This window comes from Leptonychotes weddellii, chromosome 7 (assembly GCF_054177405.1).
Source record: "Leptonychotes weddellii isolate Sample4059 chromosome 7, ASM5417740v2, whole genome shotgun sequence".
In the NCBI taxonomy this organism is placed as follows: Eukaryota; Metazoa; Chordata; class Mammalia; order Carnivora; family Phocidae; genus Leptonychotes; species Leptonychotes weddellii.
The window spans coordinates 55878921-55906233 of NC_138375.1; the positions used below are offsets into that span (position 1 = coordinate 55878921).

The following is a 27313-nucleotide window of genomic DNA, read 5'->3' on the forward strand; positions in this document are numbered from 1 at the left end:
AGATTTTGAGGGCAGCAAAACAATTCCATATGGTACTATAATAGTGAATATGTATCATTATACATCTGTTGAAACCCATCAAGTGAATACCAATGTAAACTATGAAGTCTGGATGATGATGTAGGTTCACGGATTGTAGTAAAAGTACCACTGTCAATACAGTGGCAGAAAATGTATGGGAACCCTCTATACTTTCCACTCAGTTTTGCTATGAACCTAAAACTGCATTAAAAAATAAACTTTATCTTTTTAAAAAGGGGAGAAAAGGCTGGCATCTTTTGGAAACTATATGACTAAAGGAAAAAGAAATGCCAGGGGAGGGATTTTAAGATCCTGTAACATTAAAGAATTTTTAAAAACATTCAAAGGATGCAAAGCTTCCCCCAACAAAATCTCCTACTCCCTACCTATCCCCCCAAAAAATCTTCCAATAAAGAAACTACACTTTTTTACACTGACAAAGGATGTTCTTAAACTAAGAATTTTGTAAATTTAACCTCAAACTACCAGCCCTGTCCCAAAAAATGTAGCAACATGAGCAATCTTCAGCTATACAAAAACCAAAACAAACAAACAAAAAACAACCCACACATAAAAGGACAGAGAGAGTAGGAGGAGAGCAGAAGAAAACTAAAACACCACACATCAACCTTTCTTAACTGGGGTTCAGCAAGATAATTAAGCCCCAACGAGAGAGATTTCAATAACTATTTTCTTAATTTTCTGAAGGACAATACATAGATAACTATCATATTAGTTACATATAACAGAAGTGAATTTATTATATACCAGGTATGCCTTACTGCTCTGAGGGAACCTAACTGAAAAGAGTTACTCCCAAGTGAACTAAATTTTGCTCAAACAAGCTTTTGATGTTATTTTTTAAATGTCTTAAATCAGAAGTTCAAAAACAAAAACAGAAATTAACCAAAAGCAGGAAGAAATGAAAGAAGATTTCACTCAGCAAAGAAACAGAAACAAAACTATAACAGAAATGAAAGTAAATTACAATGCCCAAAAGTGATAAATTCAAATGAAAAATGTAGTGTCACTGAAGAAAAGCAGGAAAATAACCTAAGTGAATGGAAATAAGAAAAAGAAGCAAAATGGGACAGAAAGTTGAAATGAGAAACAAAGAAGATCCATCTCATGTATAACTGGAGTTCATATGCACATATATATACACACAGACACAAAAAAAATGAAATAGAATAACATTTAAAACTATAATCCAAGTTTTAGGATCAAGTTCTAGGGTTAAGTGAGTGAAGAAAAGGAGAGTGACAGCTAAAAGGGTTTCCTTTGGGGGTGATGAAAATGTTCTAAGCTGATTGTGGTGATGGTTGCACAACTCTGTAAACATACTAAATATCGATGAATCATATACTTCAAATGAGCATATTGTAGGATATGTGAATTACACCTCAACAAAACTGTCAAAAAAAAAAAACAAACAAACACTATAACTCACAGAAACTTTCCAGAAATAAAAAGAAACCTGACTGCATGTTTAAAAGGTGTCCAGGGGGCGCCTGGGTGGCTCAGTTGGTTAAGTGACTGCCTTCGGCTCAGGTCACGATCCCGGAGTCCTGGGATCGAGTCCCACATCAGGCTCCCAGCTCAGTGGGGAACCTGTTTCTCCCTCTGACCCTCTCCCCTCTCATGCTGTTTCTCTCTCGCTCGCTCTCTAATAAATAAAATCTTTAAAAATAAAATAAAATAAAAAATAAAAGGTGTCCAGGTACTACAGAAAAATTGGTCCACAGCATTAAACTCTTAGAAGTATCTTACAGAAATTATTAGATTTTGAAGATAAAGAGGAAATTTCTCAGTTTCCAGTCCAAATAATTTTAATTAAAAAAAAAAAAAAAAACCTTACTCTGAGAAAGAGCACTGGACTAGCATCAAACTTCTTAAAAACGGCAAAGCAGGGGCACCTGGGTGGTTCAGTTGGTTAAGCGACTGCCTTCAGCTCAGCTCATGATCTCAGGGTCCTGGGATCGAGCTCCCTGAGCAGGGAGCCCGCTTCTCCCTCTCCCTCTGCCTGCTGCTCTGCCTACTTGTGCTCCCTGTGTGTCAAATAAATAAATAAAATCTTAAAAAAAAAAACAGCATACCAAGCAAGGCATCAGCGGAGCAGCATTTTCAAAACACTGTAGAAAATAAAGTGTAAATAAAGCAAAGATGTTCTATCCAAAGGCAACCAAAAAACAGTTTTAAACAAGTTAACAGGTCAGAGAATTCTGTACCCATGAGCCCTTCTTCAGTAACCAAGAGATGACTCAGAAACAAAGACGAAAGGGCATGTGGGTGGCTGAGTTAGTTAGGTGTCTCTTGATTTCAGCTTAGGTCATGATCTCAAGGTGGTGAGATCAAGCCCCGCATCAAGCTCCATGCTCAATGGGGAGTCTGCTTGAGATACTCTCCCTCTCCTTCTGTCCCTCCCCTTGCTCCAGCTCTCTCTCACTCTCCTTCTCTCTCTCCCTCCCTCTCTCTAAAATAAATAAATCTTTTTAAAAGTTTCAAAAATAAAAGAAAAAAAAACACATCATGAAAGGAAAGTAGAAGATATGCAAAGAGACAACATAGATTAAAAATACATGAACACATATTACTCCCAGTCCAAGTCAGAACAGGAAGACAAAAAACAAAGTTTAAAAGAATAAATATAACCAAGAAGGTAGGCAAACCTTAGAGATATCAAACTTTACACTCTGTTAATAGAGACTAAACCTATTTTTCAAGCACACATGAGAAATTTATGAAAACTGATCACAAAGAAATAGTAAATTCCATAAAGGAGAAAAATCAACTAACAACAGTCTCTGATCAAAAGAAAAAAACTAAAAATGATTCCCATAAAAATAATTTAAACATTTTCCTTCAAAATCAATGCTACAAAACAATCCATGAAGCTTCTGGCCTATAATGTCCTTTGAAAATTTAATAGAATTCCCCTTGAAATCAGCTGGTCTAGGGCGCCTGGGTGGCTCAGTTGGTTAAGCCACTGCTTTCGGCTCAGGTCATGATCCTGGAGTCCCGGGATCGAGTCCCGCATCGGGCTCCCTGCTCAGCGGGGAGTCTGCTTCTCCCTCTCCTGCTCCCCCCTCTTGTGCTCTCTCACTCTCTCTCTCAAATAAATAAATAAAATCTTAAAAAAAAAAAAAGAAATCAGCTGGTCTCCTGCAGTTTTGTGGGGCAGTTCCTTGGAAGTTTCTCTATTCTAGTCTTCATAACTCATTCTTAGATAAGACAATTCAACACTACAAAGAGTGCAGCTCACCCAATTTATATGTTTGACACGTGCCCAACAATCACATAAAAAGCTTCTTATGGAAACACAGGCAAGCTGATACTCAAGTTCATATGGGAAAACAAACTTATAAGAATACTCAGGAAAAAAAACATGGAAAAAGAAAAGCTACAAGGGGGTGGGGGGGTCAGCCCTACCAGGCACTAAAACCTACTACCATAAGTCATTCTAATTAAAAATAAGGTACTTTTATGGCATACGTATATGCAATTACCTCAGTGTAGGGTCAGCAAGCTTTTTCTGTAAAGGGTCAAAAGGTAAATATTTTAAGCTTTGCAAGCCTCACGGTCTCTGTCACAACTACTCAACTCTTCTGGTGTAGCACAAAAGCAGCCATATACACTATGTAAATGAATGAGTGTGGCTGTGCTCCAAAATAACATTATTTACAAAAACAAGGCTGAGTTTGGCCAGCCAGCCACAGTGTGCCAAATCCTGATCTAACAGAATAGAATGTCCAGAAATAGACCCAAGTACATAATGGACATTCAGTACATGATAAAAGTGGCATCTCACATCACTGAGTAACTTATTTTTTTATTCTTTATTTATTCTATACAGACATTTGAAACAAAGCCAGGACCTACCAACAGGCTTTACAGATAAGTTTCATTAAACGTTACATATTGCCTCTAATTTAGTTCCACAGATGAAACCATACATATTTTAAATATAAATAATCTTGGGGTGCGTGTGTGGCTCAGTCAGTTAAGCGTGTGTGGCTCAGTCAGTTAAGCGTCCTGGTATCATGTCCCCATCAAGCTCCTTGCTCAGTGGGAAGCCTGCTTCTCCCTCTGCTTATGGTCACTCTCTCTCTCTCTGAGACAAATAAATAAAATCTTAAAAAAAAGCCATAAATTAATCTTATCATTGTATGCACTGTTAAAGAACGGCATGTTATATGTTACCAATCACTGAAGGAATGTTAAACCCTAATGATGAAGGGTGTTTTGTGTTTTTTTTGGCGTTTCTGAGAGTTATTGAGAAATAACTGACAAACATCACTGTATAAACTTAAGGCATACAGCAAGATGGTTTCATTTACATATACTGTGAAATGATTACCACAACAGCTAAAATCCATTTTCTCATACAGATACAATAAAAAGAAAGAAGAATAAAGGGGAAATTATTTTTCTCCTTGTGATGAGAACTCTTAAAATTTACTCTCTTAACAATTTTCTCATATATTGTACAGCAGTGTTAGCTACAGTCATCGTGTTGCACCTTATATCCCTAACGGTCTGTACCTTTTGACCATCTTCTTCCAATTCCCCCACCTTCCATCCCCCACCTTTGGTAACCTCAAGTCTGATCTCTTTTTCTGTGAGTCTGGAGAGGTTTGTTTGTTTGCTGTTTAAGATTCTCATACAAGTGAAATTATACAGTATTTGTCTTTCTCTGTCTGACATTTCACTCAGCATAATGCCTTCAAAGTCCATCCATGATATGTCAAATAGGATTTCCTCATTTTTTATAGCTGAATAATATTCCATTGTGTATATATAACACAACTTGTACATGCATTCATCCATGAATGAACACTTAGGTTGTTCCATGTCTTGGCTACTGTAAATAATGCTGTTATCAACTGGGGGTGGGGGGTGCAGATATCTTTTTGAATCTGTGTTTTCCATACCTTATATTCCCCAAAGTGTAATTGCTGGATCTTTTTAACAAGAAGCGCCGAGACAACTTGTTAACCATTTGGAAAAAGATAAAATTAGAGCCATACTTAATAGATTATACATGAATAGACTCCAAATAGATCAGAAATTTAAACTTAAAGAGACCATAAGTACTGGGAAAAGGTATGTGTGAATTCCTTTAAAATCTGAGTGTACGGTAAGGTGATTTAACTGTGAGTCAAAATCCAGATGCAATAAAAGGAAAAATAGGAAAATTTGGCTAGATAAAAATTCTTAACTTTTGCACAGCAATATTTTTAACACTTTAAAATCAAAAGGAAAATGAAAAGATGGAAAAAATATTTACAACATACGTCACAGATGAAAGGACTTACATGCCTAAAAATTTCTTTTAGATTGAGGGGTAAAAATTACCAAAATCCCAATAGGAAATGGGGAAAAGATATAAAAATGACCCTTAAATAAGAAAAGATGTTCGGACTTACTCTTAAGAGATGCAAATCAAAGCTACATATTTCTTACCTAACAGTGGCAATATTCTGTCCGTGAACCAGTGAGAAAACAGGCATTCTCATATATGTCTGGTAGGAAAGCAAACGTGTACAACCTTTTTGGAGGATAATTTGGCAATATTTAACAAAATTACATTTGTAATTACATTTGATCCAGCAATCCCACTTCTAGGAATTATCCCTGAAGATGCATTGTCAATTAAATAACATTATGAAAATACATATGCACAGTATTCAGTGGAGCACTGTTTCTAATTTCAAAAAAAGTGGAAACAATCTACATGCTCATAGATAAGATACTGGTTGAATAAACTATGGCATATCAACACAATGGAATACTAGGCATCCTTCAGCAAGAATAAATAAGGCCTCTATAGACTGATATAGAATAATTTTCAAGGTACATTTTTAGGTGAAAAAAAAAAAAAAGTGAAAAGGAGTAGCTATGTACCTATCTATGCACCACCTTTTGTAGAAGAAATAAGCAGAAGTAAGAAAATATACGTATGTGTACCTGTTCATTAGTACACTAAAAAACCTAGGAAGGATAAACCAGAAACTAAGGAAACTGGTTATCCAGTGGAAACAAAATGGGAAGAATGAGAACAGGACAGAAAGGATGACTGTATCTGCTTGTGTTGTTTTGACTCTTAGAACTAGGTACATTAAATGCTTTATGTACTAAAAAATACAATCGACAAGGATTAGGAGAGCAGAAAGAAAGAAAACTAAATATACTTCAAATGAATAATATAATCACACTTAATGATGGGGGAAAAACTAAATCAAGTGACTCCTGAAACTCAGTAATATAGCTGCAAGCAAAAGATTTATTTTTTAATTATGAAGAAATATTCATTATGATTAGTACATTTATTTTCCAGTGATGTAGGTAAGCAATTCTAAAACTACTTAATATACATTCTAGAACTGAATGAGTAAATATATTGTGGAAAATGGAAGCCGGGTTTCTCGCTGTTAGAAAAGGGAGTTATAAAAACAAAAAGCAGGGGCGCCTGGGTGGTTCAGTTGGTTAAGCATCTGACTCTTGATCTCTGCTCAGGTCTTGATCTCAGGGTCATGAGTTCAAGCCCCGCACTGGGGTCCACACTGGGCATGGAGCCTACTTAAAGAGAGAAAAAAAAAAGCAAAAACAAAAAGCGTTACCTTACATAAGGCTAGAATGAAATCTATGAGATTTGACTAGAATCGGAGATATTGTGAACTCATGGTTTTTAATACATAGAAAAGGAGGGAATTTTTTTTATAGAGAAAGACAAAATTATACATATATTACCTAACATGGTTGGCTGAGAGGGCCTAAAAGCAATCCCAGTAGCACTAAGCACACCTACCACCGAGATTTAAATACCATTCTTCACTAAAAGTAACCAACGTTCCTTGGAGAATTGACTCATCCCAGCGCTGAGTATAGGAAAATATAAAATGAGCCTGGAACATTTTTGTTGCAACAGAAAGTAAGGAAGTGTTTAAAGAATTAGGAGGACAGATCAAATATAGGAGCCAAGCTGAAAGGGCATCCACTAGCCAAATACTGAACTGCCTGACCATCAAAATAAATAATGATAATAACAAATTATAACTACTGAATAAGATAGGAACCACAAATCTATACTGATATAATAAATGAATAAACTGAAATTCTAATGAAAAGGGCACATTTATATAGTTTCAAAACACCTCTCCAGAAAATATTTAATTACAAAGGGAAAAAAGGATAACTTTACAGTGAAGAAAGCTGCTAGATACCACCGTACTTAAGTAATGAAGATGATCACCATTAGTAGTGAGGCAAACCAAAATCATATACCACCTGATAATCAGATGCAATGAGAAGAACACAGCATCACTTTTGTGATATTCCTTTCAAAGAGGTATAACCTAATTCTAATCATAAGGAAAGAGACAAACCCAAATTGACAGACATACTGCAAAATAAATTATCTATAATCTTCAGAAGTGTCATGGTCATGAAAAGTCCAGCAAAGACTGAGAAACTATTCAAGATTGAAAGAAATTCAGTAAGTATGACAACTTCACATCATTCTGAACTGGATACCTTTGCTATGAAAAAAATAAAACAAAACAAAACATTATTGAACCTCTGATGAAACTTAGAAGACTGGATGGCAGTAATGTGTCAATGTTATTTTACTAATTTCATTCTCCTATTAGGATTATGTAAAACCACCTCCTCTGTAAGAAACATACACTAAAACATTAGAGCATGACAAAACATTCAGTCAACTTTACTTTCAAATAGTTTGAGAAACAAAAAGTTCTTGCATGGTACTGAGAAATAAGCTTGAAACTGTCTCAAAATAAATGAAAAGCAAAATCTTTCAACAGCTGGTGTGCATTAATTAATACCCAACACTTCAAATTGTGGGATCAGGGGCACCTGGCTGGCTTGGTCCGGTAGAGCATGTGACGCTTAATCTCAGGGTCATGAGTTCAAGCTCCATGTTGGGGGTGGAGCCTAGTTTAAAGAATTTTAAAAATAAAAATAAACAAATTGTGGGATCTTATCTCAGAAAAAATGTGCTGAAATATTCTGTGCTCCTTTTCACCACTACTGTCGGATGATCTCAATAAACATCTAAAACTAGTACTGAATGAGGTTCATGTCTTCCCCAACCATTCATAGAAGTCAACAATTAGTAGTTCATCCATCCATCCCTTTCCTGTGAACTCTTCCAGATCCCCTGGGATTATGTTTCCTTTGGCAAAATTGTTTCTTTGAAATTAATTAGGTGATAGTGTCTTCTGCTACCAATACTTTAATCCTTCAGTTTTCATAACCTGCTGTCTTAAAGATGGAGGATTTAACATTTGCCTTTTATTCCAAATTAAATAACTAGGAAGCATCCTGTAATAAAAGAGATCTTATAAGGACTCCAATAAAGGACTCCTGGTTTTCTAAAGGAAAGAGAGGGGAGAAAGAACCTCCCTTATATTAGGGTAAAGACTCTTTATGTACAACCTACCTACAAAAATTGGCAGTTGGTTCTTCGTATCACCAGGCCATCACACGGTACACGGTACACAGTACAGGGTACACAGTAGGTAGTCAGTAAATATGTACAAGATTTACAAGTGATTCTATACTTTCTTAAGTATTTTCTGAATAATCTCATTCAAACTGACTGATCTCAGTTTTGAAGTCCATCAAAGATAGCACCCAGGCAACTCAATAGGAAGGCAAAGGCTGGCACAGTTGCTATGTGTTTGAAAATGTCTCTGGAGTTCTTTTCCTTGGCCAAGCATATTCAGTAGTATCAGACCTTCTTTAGTAGGCCATGCCTTAGCTGACTCAGCATATACTCAAACTGCTCAGAGAGAAGTACCATTTGTAAAGAGGCTTATGAATTTAGAATATACTACTGAAAAGGCTTGTTAAACTTTTTCAAAATAACAAAGTTTAATCTTAGTGTGGGTACAATGAGATACAAACTCTCTGGAAAACAATTTAACAAAACATATACAGTATGCCTCCTAGAAATATATTCTAAGTCATTCAAAATGAAGGCAAAGATTTATGCAGAAAGACGGTGATTAGTTTTTAAATAATTAAAAATGAAGATTTAAACACCCAGAAAAATGACAAATAACGTGATATTCATCAAATACACTACATGGTAATTTCAAATTATGTCATGAGAAATTTTTAGTAATAGGAAAACATTAACACAATCACCGTAAGTGTACAAAGTATAAAGTAAAATAAGCATATGAAATTACATATACATATACACAGATTAAATACTGAGAGAAAATATGCCAAAATAGTAAGAATGGCACTTCCTAAATTGAGGATTATTTCTCATTTTCCTTTCCACTCTCATCCAAACATTCTACAGTATGCATGTATTACTTTTACAATCAGAAAAGAGTATTTTTTAAAAGATTTTATTTATTTATTTGACATATATAGAGAGAGAGCACAAGTAGGCAGAGGGAGAGGGAGAAGTAGGCTCCCCGCCGAGCAGGGAGCCCGACATGGGGCTCGATTCCAGGACCCTGGGATCATGACCTGAGCCGAAGGCAGACGCTTAATCGACTGAGCCACCCAGGCGCCCCAGAAAAAAGTATTTTTTAAACAAAACAAAAATACAACAATCTAGTCTTCAAAGCAAAATCAATTTTTACTCAAAATACTTTCAACTCACATCAACACTTGGATTCAAAGAACTCAGAGAATAAAATCCAAAGTAGTTCTAGCTAGGGCAGCAACTACAACTACACCATATAATCCTAACAAAGCTTAAAGATAGCCATTCCTTCATATTCCAACTTACTATGCCTATTCATTAACTATTCTAGAAAATGGGTATATTTACCATACAGTGAACAAGACAGGACCCCTTTTCTCACGAAACTTAGATTCCAGTGGGGGAGAAAGACAACAGACAGGAGGGGGAAAAATAACATGGAATATAATTTCAGGCAGTGCTAAATGCTATGAAGAAAAAATAAAGCAGGGTAAAGGAACAGAGTGAAAAGCAGGAAGTTATTTTACACTGGGTGGTCAGAGAAGGCCTCTAAAGAAGAGGTATCTGATCATGGTGGCCAATTATTTGGCCAAGCAATGGTCTAGATGTGGCTGGGAAGGTATTCTGTAGATGTGATTTACATTTATAACTGGTACACTGTGAGTAAAGCAGATTACCCTCCATAATGTACGTGGTCTTCATCCAATAAGTTGAAGGCCTTAAGAGCAAAGATTCTGCCTCAAGACTGCAACAGAGAAATCTTGCCTGAGTCTCCAGCCTGCTGGCCTGTCCCACAAACTTCAAACTTTCCAATCTCCACAATCACATGAGCCAATGCTCTGAAATATCTATTTACCCACCTACCTATGTTATCTACTGGTTCTGTTTCTCTGAAGAACCCTAATACACTAGCCAACCTTAGATTTGGTCTCCCTGCCTCCTCTCTTCATTCTATCATCTACACAGGAGCCAAAGATCTTGTTAAATGTTAGAGAGAGACAAATTACTCCTCTGGTCAAAATTCTCTAAGAACTTCCTATCTCATACAGAATAAAAGCCTTGGAGTGCCCTATCTCACTTCTTCTCCATAGCACTTATTACTATCTAACATATTATGTGCTTTACTCATTTTCTTTTTTCCTGCACTAAAATTTAGGTTTCAAGACAGAGTGGCTTTTTATCTGTTTTGTATACCCCTCCCCTGTATTAATCCCTGGCACACAGTAAGGAGCATCATAAATATTTGTTGCCTTGAAGAAAAACACATGAGTAAACAATGACTGATTTTAAACTTGGTCTTTGTGCTTTCCTATGTTTTTCTACACTGGGCATGTATTTCTACTATGATCATACATTGCTGAGAATACAACAGTCCCCCCTTAAGTACAGTTTAGATTTCTGCAGTTTCAGTTACCCACAGTCAACTGCAGCATGGAAGCAGATGATCCTCCTCTGACTTGTCATCAGAAAGTCACCAGTAGCTTAGCGCTATGTCACATTGCCTACATCATTCACCTCACTTCACCTCATCACGTAGGCATTTTATCATCTGATTTATCACAAGAAGAAAGATAAGTACAGTACAATAAGATAATCTGAGAGACACACCACACTCACACAACTTTTATTACAGTATATTGTTAAAATTGTTCTATTTTATTATTAGTTTTTGTTCATCTCTTAGTGCGCCTAATTTAAAAAATAAACTTTGTAATAGGTATGTATGTACAGAAAAAAACATAGGATATATAGCGTTTGGTACTATCTGCAGTTTCACACATCCACTGGGGGTCTTGGAAAGTATTCCTCACAGATAATGGAGGAACTACTATAATGTAAATTAGAATCTTTTTCGTTCAAGTTTGGTCAAAATTTAGAAGGCCTAAGAAAGGTTGTATCCTTTGACTCAGAATTTTTCCAATGAATAATACAATCTGAGGAATTAATCATAGACATTAAAATTTAGTGACCTTAATGTCCATCAAAAGAGACTGATCATTGTACACTCAGACAATGAAACTCTATACAGTTATTGAAAATTGAGACTTTTACTAATATGAACCATACTGATAAAAATCAGGTTATAATTCAGTATATAGAGTATCGGCCTATATATAAACAAAGAAACAAAAAATATATGTAATACATATACAGAAAATGTCAAGAAAAAAAAGAATGGACACTAAAATGAAATGAGATTATGGCTGAATGGTTCATTTCTTTTTCATATTTCTCTTAAGATTTTTGCAATGAAAAAGTGTTACTTTCATAAAAGGAATAATATAAATCAATAGAAATACATAAAACCAGCATTTTTATAAGTAACATAATAAATGTCTGTTACATGACGTATAAGACATCATTTTTGTTGAAAAGGTAAAGGTATTTTCTAATATGGTCTGAATCCCATTTGTTTGCTTCCCTGTCCTCAAATTATGCTATTAAACCTTATCATCATGCACTCTGTTTTAGAAACCATAAATTAAAACTGTTAGTAACACAAAATGTAGTTTTAATTTTCCCATAGAGATTCTCTTCCATAGGAAATGTGATTTCTTTAGTGCACTGAACATTCGAAGTCTATAAAATGGTCCAAGTTGGGTGCCTGGGTGGCTCAGTCATTTGAGTGTCCAAATCTTGATTTTGGCTCAGGTCATCATCCCAGGGTTGTGAGATGGAGCCCTGTGTCAGGCTCCGCACACCGGGTGTGGAGCCTGCTTAAGAGTCTCTCTCTCTCTCTCTCTCTCTCTCTCTCTCTCTCTCCCCTTTGCCCCTCACACCCCCCACCCCACTCACTCTCTCAAAAATAAATAAATAAATAAATAAACAAACAAATAAAATGGTCCAACCTCCATGAAAACAATTCAGCCATACCTATCAAAAAAAAAAAGCACTGCCCACTTTGCGATAAACCACTGAGCCACACACTTAAGATTTCTGCACTTTTCTGTAACTGCTGTAATTCAAAAAAGAAAAAAAAAAACTACTCTTCTTTCTCACCACCCCCGCCCCACCAAATCTACGAATGATAAAAGTACCACTGATGAAAGAGTTATTTAAACTTTATAAATCTGGGGACATGTCTGTAATACAGTGTTAAGTAAATAAAGGAAGTAAAGGAAGGTGCTGTATCAGTTTTTCTAGGGTGAGCCCATTCTCCCTATTTAAAAAAAGGAGGGGAAATCCCTTAATTATAGAGTTATATACCCTCAGGTTAAAAACAAAAAAAAAAACCAAATACACAGTGGTAGACAACAAACTGTTAACATTTGGGTGCGGGGGGAGATTGGAAGGGAGAGATTATTAAACTTTTCTATATACAGATAATTTAATTAACAATAAAACACTGATATTCTTTGATCAAGCAATTGTAGATCTAGGAGTTTATTCTACACACATAATCTTACAAGCCTAAGATAAATGTCCAATGAAAATAGTAAAGTGGAGTGCTAGGATACAAAAAAAACTGAAGTCTAAAGTTCCTTCAATAGGGAATTGGCCAAATTCTTTTTTAAATGATAAATGATATAATGGAATATTATTGCAGCTATAAAAAAGTAAGGTTGTACTGGGTTTTATGTGGTGACAGGGAAGAATGGTCAACATATATTATTAATTGAGAAAGTTATTAATTAAAAAACAGTATGTATAGTATGGTTATATTTGTATTTTTTTAAGCTTTTGTCTACAAGGATACTGGGAAACTAGTAAGTGATACTTTGGGAAGTGAGATCTGGGGTCAAAGGAAATTGTATATGTCTTTTCTAACTTTCAGCACCAATTATATTATTTTTAAGTCTATGAACAATTTTTTTAATGCTGACATGAAACCGATTTGTCAAACTCCTCTTTACTTTTTAGGCCATCTTAGGTTTGCTTTATAATGCCCCGGCAAAAAAACAGAGAAGAAGAAAGTTGAACTAAGAATAGCATTAATTTTGAAAACTGTTCAAGGTTGAGTTGAATGGTTCTATTTTTCTGTATGTTTGGGAATTTCCACAGTAAAATTTTTCACATAAAATCTTACAAAGAGCCCTGCTATGTAGTACATATAAATTCAGAGTAAGCACTATGCAACGCCCTCCTTTATCCCTCTACTGACTCCAAAGTCAAACTCTGGGGTTCCAAGGGACATGTAAAAAACCACTGGTTATATTCATTATCATCACCATAATAACACAGACAGCCTGCACAATTTGATGGATTCCTCCTTGCCTAACAGAAGGAAGACAGACCCTAAAAGCAGCAACAGATGTTCTCTCTGGGTGGTGAGTTTACCAATGTCTGGGGTTTTGTTTGTTTGTTTGTTTTAGTAATGATATTTTGTAAATTTTCTTATAAAGAGAAAAAAATTTTTAATGTTCATAAAATATAACAGACTGTACCATTAAACAATCCAAAAGGTTACTCCAAGCCTTCACAGTAGCCTCAGGATATGCAACAAGAAATGATAAATCCCCAATGTTCATTAGAAAAGAGACAAAGACAGTGAGTTGGAACAGCCAGTCTCACATAAGGAAACAGCTCAGAACAAAAGGAGAACACCTGACAGTAGGGGCCATATCATCTGCCTGGTCCTTTATCTTATTCTTAGCCTGCCCTGGTATGGAATCCAAGACTGTAAGACTGGAATTCCCTCTCCCTGAATAGGGAACCAGGAAGAAGCAATGAAAGAAATGGATTTTCATCCCTCAACAACAAGCAATCAGTAAGGGATAGATGTTACCTTCCTCTATTTCACAAAATCCTGTAGGTAGATATAACTACCTCTAATTTTAAGGATGAGGAAATTGAGGTTCAGGTAAGTTAAGTAACTTGCCTAATGTCACAGAGCTACTAAGTAGCAGGCAGAAGACTAGAACTGAGTTTGTCTGCTCCAGAGCTAGGATTCTTTCTACCAACCTACAGCCCATAGCTAAAAAATATCCTTTTATCCTATGGCAAGTTCCAACTGTAGTGTTCTTTTCCAACTGTAGTGTTCTTAAACCTCTGTGGCTCACTATCCATACTGAAAGTAAGAAAAGAAAAAGGAAAAGGCAGCTTCACAAAGTTGGACTGACTGTCCAGCACTATCCACACCAGAGTTGTAAGAGAGGAGGCACTAAAACTTGATTCACACGATGCTTGCTGTCAATCCAAATCATCAGTCCTCCCCTTGAGAAAAGTTTATTGCTAATACTCTCCCCAGCTGAGAGCTTGCAAATGGCACTCCCAAGAAAATTTGTCAGTCCATTACATGGAACCCCTACCATTCTAGGTGCATTAGCTTTCAACTTCTAACACTAGAAATAAAGGAGAATTTGTTCCAACCTAAAAATGGCAGTTGCCAAGTTACTATCACTACAGCATGGTGACTAGAGCACTGGCTTTGCAGTCATCCAGACCTACGTTCACAACCGAGTTCTGCCACTTTAATAAATGGGTAACCTTAAGCAAGTCAATTCAATTCAATAACTGCATATAGCAAAAAGCAATCACAGATAACTTCTCCATAAGGATTAAATGAAATAACCTAGTGCCTAGAGCCTGACACATAAAAAGAAAGTGGAAAATAAACGATACACACTATTATCAACACTGATATTACTCCTGTGACAGATTAGTCTTAGAGTCTTAGCAAATATTCTACGTGGCCTGAACTTTTGATTATCGGATGTAACAATCAACCGGTTCAATCTGGAGAGCTGAACCAACTGAGAAACTGATTCAGTTCAACTTGTTCAGAGACATCCAGATATTCCAGTTCAACTGTTCTAAAAAAATGTTGAGTTAGTCCTAGTTTAAACTGGTTCACATTTTTTTAAAAGCACATATACATTTGGCTAACTTCATAGCTTATTATACACATATTCTCTCTCTCTCTCTCTCTCAGACTTTATTTGTAGTTTAGTCTGGATTTTCCTTCACAGGTCTGCTTACTGTAACGCACTCCTTCAAAGCAGGGAACAAGTCTGTATTGTTCATCTTTATGTGTTCAACACCAGGATAGGCCTTGGCACATACCAAATGCACAGTAAATATTCTTGCAGACAAGCCATTCAGGAACCTCACTAGCTTTAAGATTCAGGAGGGCTCATTTTGGCAATGGGAATGCAATTTTTTCCACCTACAAATATTTGTCAGGTTTTTCTTTTTTTTATTTTCAAATAAATAATGGATAAACAAGCCACACACCAGATATCTCAAAAGTAAAGTTTTCACAAACAAAACTAAGATGGAAAATTCTAGAAACAGCATTCAAGCACAGAGGAAAGAACAATTTTGGAATCAGGCCAAGCTAGGGTTCAAATGCCAGCTCTACCACTTCACAGCTTTGTAGTATTAACTTGGGTCCAATCACACATATCACCTCTGAAACTCAGTTTCCACATGTGAAAAATGGGGATAATAACACCTACCTCACTGGGTTGTCACAAAGCTAATATATACTTTTTTAACAGTTTATTGAGGTAAATGAGTGATTTTTATTTTTTCAGTCTTAGCTGTTTTCCTTTCTCACAGACAGCAGAACCTGGAGGGATTGTATAATGCCTAAAGGCATCTACTATCTTTATTTCTGCTTTTGAAAAGGTACACTAATTCAGCCACATAAACAGGTAATTGGCTCAAGTTCCAACTGGCAATGGGTCCGGTGTGGTAATTTTAAGGAGGACCCTGTCATGCAACTCCAGAGCCCAAGCAAAGTCAAGCAGGCTCTTCAGGCAACCTATTCTCTTCTGAGGCCTTCTTAAAATGGGTTCACTGAGAGGTATGCAATGTCAAGCAAGAGTCATCTTTGTGATAAACCAAAGATGTAATAAGCATATAAACCAACAGGCATTCTTTGAAAACCCAAGGACAAATTAAGTCAACTAAATTGTAGCACTGTTTGGAGACCAGAAGTAGAGAGCAGGAACACTGGTGTTAAAACAGTTTAATATGTAAAACCAGTGAGTAGACAGGAAGCAACATGTTCTTTAATACATGTTTACTTTCCATTCACAAATGGAACAAAATAGAGTAATGATTTGCTAATTCCAAATTAGCTGAGTAAATATTTCATTTTACTGTGTTGCAGACTCTCAATTATATACTAAAGAAAACAAAAACCTAAATAAACAAAATTCCCAATGTATCTCTAAAAACAGTATTTGCTCCATTCACATTTCAGTGAATATCATTCAGTATTCCACTGTATTTCAAGGTCCAGTCAAGGCAAAGTTTACATTTTTTCTCTTAAATGATTTTCCCTGGGAGAGAGAAGTCAAAGAACTTTGAGCACATTTGGGTTTCTATTTTCAACAAGGTAAGAACCCATATTTCCTCCCACTCACCCCACCTCCAGAGAATTCACAATACTGATACTAAAATATATTGAAAAATGTTTCCCACTGGTCAATTACTTTTAACTGAATGCAATAAGAAGAATCTGCACTTCAATCTGCACTACAATTCTTCCCCTACTTAAATTTCTGGAAAAAACTCATTCGCCCCACTAACAATTAACTTTAAACATTCAAGTAATAAGCATTTCAGAAAAACACACTACTACTCTAATGCAAATATCCATTATTTAGCACCAAGGAGAGTCCATGCAACAACATCTGCCATTTGAAGAACATTTTTGTTAAAGTTACATTGCATGCAGCGAAGCTGCTTTTCCAAAAATAAAATATACATTACACTGGAGCCTCACTGCAACACCCAATCCCTGGACCCTAAGTGTTGTACCACCTTTTTATGCACACTCCTGTAACAACTGGATCTTATACTGAATCTACTCTCTAGTTAATTCTGTTAGTGAGGTTCCAGTACAGTTTTCTAAAGAAAGCAATTTGAATCAATAACCACACCAATGGTACTCAGAATGTTTGCTAATAAGTAAATAAAATACACAGTCCCAATATGAAAGAAATTCTCCTCCTTCCTGGTTCCCCCACTCCATTTAGAGACTGTAAACATGAATAGAAAGATAACCTTGAGAACAGTAAAGTCATCCATGCCATCAATAATATCCCTCTAACTCATTTCCTCATTTTACAGTGTTTTCCTAAAACAGGGCAGTCTCCACAGGACACCAGGAATTTAATATCGGTTTTTAAAGATATAATAAACTGTGTGGAATACACAGTGATGAAAACTGAATATTGCTACTGAAACCATACTTAATTAAAATACACGTTTTCTCTAAACAGAACTTCCCCAATAAAGCCGCAAAGTTTTCTGCCTTGGCTCCCCTTAGAATCCATCCCAACAAGTGAGTGCAGTCCAGCCACACTCCTGCTAACAGTTTTTTCCTGAGCAACCCCTCCCCACCCCCAAAAAGTTTTACTTTTATCTGTGGAATTCTCTGCCAGCCTCGGCCTGGAAACCTGGGTGGACCCTGAGGACAGGTGTCAGATCTGGCCTTTGGGAAGTGGACCAAACCGACAGTTATTGGCAGCATAAAGCTGTGACCTTTAATAAACTTCAATTTGAGATTTTATACAATTAGTAATTCCCTCCCTACTCCTTTTTTGAAGGAGGGAGAGAAAGCATGTCAAAAGGATGAATTTCAAAGTAGAAAAATCACCACTTTAATTATGAAACCCTCCCAACTCAACAAAGAACTGTTAAAAGTAGCCAAATGGAAAATGTCAGGGTTTTGTGGGCACATGCACAACTATTAAACATGAGAATCAGAACTTCAAGGTGGGGGGAGGGGAGAATAAAAAGCAGGAGCAGAAAAAGAGGAGTAGAACTGGGCCCAGCCAAAGACCCATTTTCTCTGAGAGGCCCCTCTTGGTACTAACTCCTCCATGTGGGGCACCCAGGCTGGAGAAAAGCAGAGGGTTACACAGAACATTTAGCAGACTTAACATTGGATTAAACACACTACTGCAAGTTTCAACAAATGTTCATGGCATACGTAAAAAACACATTTACAACAAGAAAGAAGAGAGGCACCTGGAGACATCTGACACTGGGCATGCTCTGCAGGCAACTCAGTGCGCACATGCTCTCTACCAGGTTGGCGCAGCCTAGCCACAAAGACCTTGGCACAGAACACTGCAGGATGACAAAAAGGAAGGAAGAGAAGAAGCAGTTAGAGGCCGCAACAAATCACTCCTTCACACAGGCAACTTGAATGTTAGTTGGGCAGGGGATGCACCCTTGGCAGTTTGGAGGTCAGGGATGGTGGTCCTAGACAACTTACTGAAACCCTGGGAGAGGGCCCACTTTCTGTCCTACAGAAAGGAGGCTTCTGCTGCCAACCACTAATTCCTCAGGACACAGTGAACAGAATCAAGAGGGAGAGAGAGAATGTTTAAATGAAAACCCACTAAAGGGAACTGTGAAGGTCTGAATGAGCAACAAGATTAATGGTAAGATTGTGACTATAACAATAAAAATAACCGTTTCTAGTCTTGGAGTCATATAATTATAACTGCCATCATTACATCACCTACTATGTGCCAGGGACTTTAAGGGTGTTTTCTAATTCCCACACCACAGTAAAGAAACGGAGGCTCAGAGGTTAAATCGTTTGCATAAGGACACACAGCAAAGGAGGGGAGAGCCAGAATTTCAAACCTTCGTTAGTCTATTAAACCCACATTAATTCTACAAGACTATGATGCTTCTACTGTAAAAACTTTGATCATCTGAATTTTTATCATGTAGATACAGTTTTGTACTTCCCTAAATAAAATCACAGGACACCTAGAGACATAAGGCAAAAGGAATAAGAAAGATGAGTGATAGATTGATAGATACAGGCAATAAAAGAGCTGATTAAAAACATATCTGATTTTGCAGTGACATCCACATCTCTGCCTTTCCAAAGGAAAAACTTTGGAATATGATGATTTTAATTTTAGACTTTTTTTTACAAAGTTCATTTGACACAAGTAAGAACTTAAAGGCTTATTTCATTTACCCATTCCCATTCTCTTCTAAAAGCTTGCTGGCTTTAAGGGAATTAAGAAAAAAGAAAAATATAAAAATGAACATATGCATTGTGGCTAGTATTTTTAAGCCATTAGATTATTTATGGTATTCAATAAGTACTTTTTTTCTGCAGATCTAAGGTCAATTAGTTTACTACAGCAAAAACAATAACCATGCAAAAAAACATCTTTTTTTAACTGAAGGTGGGTGTTTGGATTTAACCAAAATACTCCAGAAGTCTTAGACTCAACATCATAAACTTGTTTATCCTAGCTATAATTAGGATGGTCAGACATCCTCATTTTCCTTGGACAGTCCAGGTTTACACTTGTTGTCCCAGCATAACTTTCATTCTCAAAAGCGTTCTGGTTTGGGAGACAAATTAAGTTTCATTCTCAAAAGCATTCTGGTTTGGGAGACAAATTCTGTGGTCATCCCAATTATAATATAAACAAAGACAGCTACGCTTGACATCAAATAGACCTGGGCTCCTCTCCAGCATCTGCCACTTACTAGTTACATCTCACCTATAATTTAACTAGAGTATTGAGATCACTTACTTATTTATTTATTGTGAAGAAGGCTCCTCGCCCAGCATGGAGCCCAGTGCAGAGCTCGAACTCACAATCCTGAGATTAAGACCTGAGCTGAGATCAAGAGTCAGACGCTTAACCGACTGAGCCACCCAGGCACCCCGAATATTGAGATTATTTAGAAAAGGCATTAAAAGAATCCAAAACCATTGGGGAATCAAATGGAATAAAAAATTGAGCAGCTTTTTGGTAACAACCATACATTTCCAACATGTGCCTTTACTGCAAAGTTTACCATAGCTAATATAGAAATGTATCACTGATCCTCCAGGGATCCATATTTTGTTACCCCAACACTTTCACAGAGTGCCACGAAAGATGCTGAATAAATGTTTGTATAATAATATAAACAGCTGCCATTTATCAAGCTCATTATATGATAGCCAGTTGACAGAGTAAACCCCCACAAAAACTTTTTTTCTACAAAAACTCTTTTAAGAGAGGCAATATTCCATTTTAAAGATGAGGAATCCACGGATCAGTAAAGGAGTGCTTGATTTATTGAAATAGGAGCTTGTTCAAGGAGCAAGAAAACAAGGGCTAACTGATAGTAAAATTAGGACTAGAAGTTAATTCTGCCTGACTCTAAGCAAATCTGTTTTCTTTCCACTAAAACAAACTCTGTCCAGAGATATCTAGCAAATGCTTATTAAAAGAATACTTACATCAGTATGCATCAGAAGCAGATGGGCAGAGAAAAGGCCCAGACACATTATATTTGTATACATTCCTTACATCGATTATTTTAAATAAATTCCCAACAGCCCCATAGTTCAACTTTAAGTTTCCTTTTTGTAATCTTTGTAATTATCCAAATCACAGAATCACTCAGATCTGAGAATGGAGTTTAAGGATTACACCTGGATTCAACAACTGATACCAAATTAACACCAAAGTTCACCTGCAAATTAATTTTCATTTATTCCACAGAAACAGGTTCCCGCTTCAAAATTTAATACGTATTTGACTCAAACAGTAAAACTATGAAGGCATAAGAATACTATACCCTGATTAGATTCTGCTAATGCCTTGGGATCCAAAACTTAAAAAAAAAGGGGGACACATTTTCATATTTAATAAAGCAAAGAATCATATAGAACTGGAAGACAATTTAGTCTGCACTTCCACCCCTGATTTTAGAAGAAACTAAAGAAGAAAAATAATGATCTTCCCAAAGTTTCCTAACCATCTAATGACCTCTTACAAATATATGGAAAACAACGTAAAGAAAATTTTCTGAAAACTTAGTTTCAAAATAGTAGCCATTTATTACAAATGTTTTTAAAAGCTTGATACTGAAATTGTATATTCAGGAAAAGATAAGAACCCCCTCAAGATCTAATTTCCAAGAATGTATAATATCTATGAAAGACATTGTGGGGTACAGAGAGTGATGCCAGTATTTATTAAAGGTATTAGAACTTCTTTGCTTTCATACTCAATTCCTTGAAGCTAAGAAACCAACCACAGTGCTGAAAAATAGTCTTTACACAACAGAAAATGCCACTCTAGGAAATACACCCATCTTTTTATAAGGATGTACCTGCTAGTAGTCTAAACAAGGCTCCTCTTAAGTGTAATGGACCAAGAAGACATTGATCTAACTTGAAAATAATGGATAAAAATAAAAGTTCCACATTCATCAACCTAAGAGCATTAAAATGCAGCTAGGACCACAGCAGTAACTGATTCTTGAAACTTCTAACTTTAAATTTAGGGACCTGGTTGGAAATCAACGTTGACTTGTAGAATAACTATTATCTATCATTGTTTAACAGTATAATGTAAAGATTTTGTCATATCAGCTATATTCACAAGGTAGACTATTTTGTTTTTTTGTGGGTTTTTTTTTTTTTAAAGATAACTGGTCTCTCTTTAAACTTGAGGAACACTATTTCATTATTAAAATATGTCTCAAAAACTTACCCTAACACTGTGGGTATTTACCAATTTTAACAAATGCTTATTGACCTACTTATTAAGCCAACAACAATACCAACTAAGCCTCTTTCCTCTTGAGACTTCAGCCTCGAGCTCAAGAGAAACCCACGGGGGTCACAATGGGGACACTTAAGAGAGGGCTCTCAGGGGTAGAAAACCCCCAAGAAATGTTTGCTCTGATTTCACATTTAGCTACTTGTAATGACTAGTATTCTAATTTAGAATTATTCATAAGGAATAAGAAATGCTTCACACAGTGTTCTAGTATTAACAGCAAATACCCAATTAGATTGATTATATTTGTAGGTTCTACGGCCAAAGAAAATAGCATTAGTCAAGGAAACTGATAGTGTTCATTAATTTTGGCATACCCACTGTACAATCAAAAACTAGAATCAGGGCCACCATGCTGAGAAACACTATAAGTCAGTAAAGACAAGAAGAATAATAGCTTTTGGCATTTTTCAAAAGCAAAAAGTTATTAAAAGAGGTAGAAGAGAAATGTCCTAGGCTCTCTTCCTATTGCCATAGGAACCACAAATCAAAAGGAAAAAGTGGTTGCAGGCACCTTGTCTTCTAATTGGCTGGCTTGAAGGAGAACTCACAAAAGCTTACTTTGGTCTGTTTCTAGATGGGATTGTTTTGAATATCCTGCCCTGATTCCTTCTCAAAGAGGCAATTCTTTTAAAAGCTACCCAAAGAGGTATTTTATGTCAATCTCTCTCTAATGTCACTCTGTCACTCTAATGTCACTCTGATTCAGTGACATTATGACATTATTATAGAAAATATGCCCTATTTTCTATATATTTATAAATATAAATTTAGGGGTTTCCTATAAATCCCCCTAATTGTTCTCTTTAAACCACCTCCCACAGAATCACTACCAGCCTCATCTAACTCTTGTCATCATGTTTGAGATAACTGAGTGGCTTAAACACTATTCCATTCAACAAACAACTTATCTGAACTTACATGTGCAGACAGAAAAGCAATTAAGACATTCTCTCTTGTCCAGGAGTCCATAGGAGGGAATTTTGAGAATGTGCAGTGTAACACACACACACACACACACACACACCACCCAAGCGCGTGCACGCGCACACACACACACACACACACACACCACCCAAAGAAGGAGGATGCCTGAACTAAGCCATAAAGGATGAGTAGGAGGCAGCCAGGGTAAAAAGAGAAAGACATTCCAGGCAGAATAATAGCATAAGCAAAGCCAGAGAGCTAAGAAATGGCACATCCTACTCAGGGATCTGCAATTAATTTAGCATTACTAAAGTATTTCAGTATGAGATGGGGAAAGCTGAGAGGCCAAATCACAGAGGTCTTTCATAAACCACTCTATCAAACTTGGGACTTCATCCTATAGACAACAGCTCTTATACTGTGTGCTATATATATAGCTCACCAGTAAACAACCAATCCTTCCCAAGTGTGCAGTCCAATTTATCATCAACATGCCCAAGAGCTTTTTTCAGCAACTCAGCATACATACTGTTTCAACCATATCTGTCAAAGGGATAGAAGCAGGTCATGCAACATATTGGCAAGGGTTAGGGTGAGGTTCTTAGACTAAAAGTCAGGGACAAAGCAAAATATCAAGCCAAAGCCAAGCCAACTCAAGCCAGCATCAAAGAAAGATCCTTGGCAGTTGGAGAGAAGCATGTTGAAGAGAAGTCAGAAATGGAAGTCTCTTGGAGAATCTAACAAGACAGCCTCTCATTTTTATTGTACAATCAATACAAATTTCTTTCAGCCAGGCTACAAAGAGTAGATACAAGGGCCGGCACTTACCTTTGGAAGTACATGTCTAAAGTCAATTTTCATGCCCAGTCTAGGTTCTTTTTTTTTTTTTTTTTTTTTCCAATAAAACTCCCACCATGCCCTACCGGATATAAAACAAACAGTGCCATGATAATGAAATGGGGGCTACCAAATAACAGAAGAAGTGAAATAGAAGGTCCATTTTATGGTTACTATTTGGCCATAACACTCTCCACTGGGAATCTCTATCCAGGAGTGGGGATTTGGTCCTGAAGAATCATACAACAGATAGGCTCAAGGAGATTATGTAACTCCAGCTCTCTAAACCTGGGTGTGCAAGCTACAGAGTATCCACTCTTTTAGCTGGAGGCTGTCTTCACCTCAAAGCAAATAAAGCAAATATAAAAATTCATCCAAAAAAAAAATCATCCAAATCAGGAACTACTCCTATTGTGTCTGAATTCTCAGACTGTTGCTTTTCAAGAAGCAGCAGTGGTGTAATGAAAATAGAGCCACAGAAAGCTTTTAAAAGCATCCCCTAAGATTGAGAACCTAGGCTTCTGCTGTTAAAATGTTTGACAGCAACCTATAAGAGCAAACTCTCACCAAAAAATTGTACTGCTTTTAAAACCAAGAACCATAATACAATAATCAGGTTGCAGAATAAAAGTTAATACACAATTTAAAGGCATTCTCCAAAGCCTTTTAAAGAACTGAATACCAGTCCAGTGCCTCTGTGTGTGAAAGACTTTCTTTTCTTTATAATGGTATTTTATTATAGCAGAATTTGATGGTAACCATGTGACATATAACCACGGCAACCATGTGACATATAACCAAGAAAGTTACTGCTTTAATTCTTAGCAACTATAGAGTAGAACTACAGATTTGTAGACAATATACCACACAGCATTTTCAGGCTAGGATATATGTTCAAAGAAGAAAAGTGTATGGGGAACAGGAGGCAGTGGAAGGAGGAAGGAAAAAAGAAGGGTAAGAGTGAGGAAAACTGATACTATCTGCAAGTTTTCGAGCTTCAAATGTCACTAAATAGGAATAAAATCAGGACTCAAAGCCAGAGCCCAAACTTTCCTTAAACCCTGTAATAATTTAAAAGACAAATCTTCCAATGTCCAATTACCTCATTTTGAATGATTATCTAAGATGAGATACCAGAACCTGAAGCTAATAAAATTAAAATGGATCTTTGCAGTTATCTTTGGTAGACGAATGAAGGTAATTTTTCTTTTTGAATATTTATCCATTCACATTTTCGAATTTTTCTCCAGTGAGTATCTAGTACTTATAATTGTTTAATAATATTACAATGCATAATTCTAAGTGATGCTTTAATTATATAAATAATTATATAAGTTGTTATACATTATAAATAGTAACTTGACAACTTAAATAAAAACAAATTCTTTTCCCAAAAATTAGTTGAGTCCATTTTAAACAACTGCAGTTTAAAAGGTGTCAAGATGCTGGAATCCTAGAAACATATTTTACCTAGTGACCCTCAAAAATAGCAGTAAATCTCAAAGTGGTAACACCTTAGTCCTGAGTAACTCCAAATGAAAAAAATATCCTTGTCCACTTTACAACTACCACCCAGGATCCAAAAATGTCACCAGGTTTTTCAGAGCTCTCACAGAAGCTGCTGGAATGGAGGATTAGAAAAATGGGGGTGGGGGAGCAAAATCTCTATTCTAAGCAGCATGACAGAGAACAGGATGTAACAAAATAAACCTATTTCCGGCAGAGCCACATGGGTCCTCGGTTGTACTAGGCCCAGTCTGAGATTCAGCTGCCAAAAAGGAACAGATTCCCCCAGCAAGCTCCAGGTCAGATCAGTCTGAACCCAATCCCAAAAGGGTTTACCAAGATCCACAAATCCTGAGACTGGAGAGAATTAAACAGTTAAATTAAGTACATCTGAGCCTTTGTCAATTAGCATCTGCAGTCCGAAGAGGAAGGTTATTCAGAACTAGGGGAGACCACTAAACTACAAGCTTAACCTCATTTTCAACGAAAATAATAAATTAAAATGAAAGTTTACAAAAAAGGATAAACTGGAAGGGGGATGCACATTCATATTTCAGCATGCCTACTGTGTGCCACACACTGTACAACTATTGCGGTCTCATTAACTCTCACACCACCTCCGGCCAGACTGGTACCTTAGCTTTAAAGAGGAAGAAACTGAGGACCAGAGAGCAAATAACTTGCTGTACGGTCAAAAGCAGCAGATTTGCAATTCTGACTCCAATATCCCTACTTTCTTCCCTAAATTATACTGCCTCTCATTTCCTTTGCTTGACATTAAACTCCCTTGAGCAGCAATTTCTTCTCATCTATTTATAAATTCTATCTACTTGTCACCCATCTATATTGCTGATGGGGAGTATAATAGGTACAACCTCTCCTGTTCAACTTATCAATACATATTCAATACTTGAAAAACATGCACATCACTGACTCAGTAATTCAAGGGCAGGAAATTATACTAGGGAAAGAAATAAAGACATGTCCAAAAATACAGCTAAGAAGATGTTTATCATTCACATCAGTCATAATAGCAAAGGAAAAAAAGGCCCAACAATAGAGATTGGTTATACAAATTATAGATCCTCCAGAAGACAGAATGTTATGTGTCCACCAAATAAAAAACACGTTGTAAGAGTATATTTACTGACCCAGAAGGAACTTTACAATATACGGAAAGTTACAATACACTGAAAAAGTTCAAGAAACATTAAGTGAATAAAGGCTACAAATCAGGACTTTCATTATGATCCTACATTTTTATTTAATAAAATATAAAATATATATAAAATACCAGAATAAAATACAGGTGATGTTTAGTTTACTTTTTATGGGGGGGGTCTACTATAGATTTTCAGATCAGCTGACAGAAAATGGGCAACACAGTACTCAGGTTTCTCAATCCTCTCTCCTCCAGGCCACCTCAAAACAGAGTAACTGGCACTTCCACACTGTTCCTTAAGGATCTGGTCATAACAAATTGTCCCTGATTCTAGTCTATTCCCCTTCAGTGAAGGTGGAGAACAGATGGGGTTAAGCTAGGTATCAGAATTTGGTTGCACTGTGAGGTGACAAAGACACTAACCTAAATTCATTTCAATGCCTAAGGCTTCTAGATAGCTGAGGGTACTTAGCCAGAAAACTCTTAGGTACTGGTATTCTGTCTTATGAGGATGCCACTTCCAAATATCTGACAATCCATACGCCATACTGCATGACACCTGAGAGGACTTCCAGGCGAGAGAACTAAAAATTCACCTTGTGTTTTAGACATCATCTGAGAATTGAGGAACATCTGATCTCATTATCTATACCAGAGCACTAGGCCCCACTCTTGAGTTAATCCAACTCCCCGTTCCTTGCTATTCCAGAGACAGGCCCTGGCTCGAACCCTTCCTAGTCCTTCTACCAACTCTGAGTCAAAAAACTTAAGAGTTCAGAAAGAGAATTTCTGAACATGTCTGCACAGGATCTGATTGACCTACGATACACTCAATCAAAATCCTTGCCCTACTTTCATGTGCGAGAGTACAAAGTTTGCCATGATTTTAAAAGAACA

General features: G+C 36.6%; 1 protein-coding gene across 8 annotated transcripts in view; it reads right to left on the bottom strand.

Moving 5' to 3' along the window:
* FBXW11 (F-box and WD repeat domain containing 11) overlaps positions 1-27313 on the bottom strand; it is a 123148-nt gene that overhangs the window by 65120 nt on the left and 30715 nt on the right. For 5 of the 8 annotated variants that reach the window (XM_081826310.1, XM_081826308.1, XM_081826315.1 and 2 more), the window contains one exon: positions 18413-18514. The exons of the other annotated variants lie outside the window; for them this stretch is intronic. In XM_081826310.1, coding sequence (XP_081682436.1) covers positions 18413-18514 — 102 coding nt within the window. The remainder of the gene's footprint in view (positions 1-18412; positions 18515-27313) is intronic. 8 annotated transcript variants of the gene reach the window in all.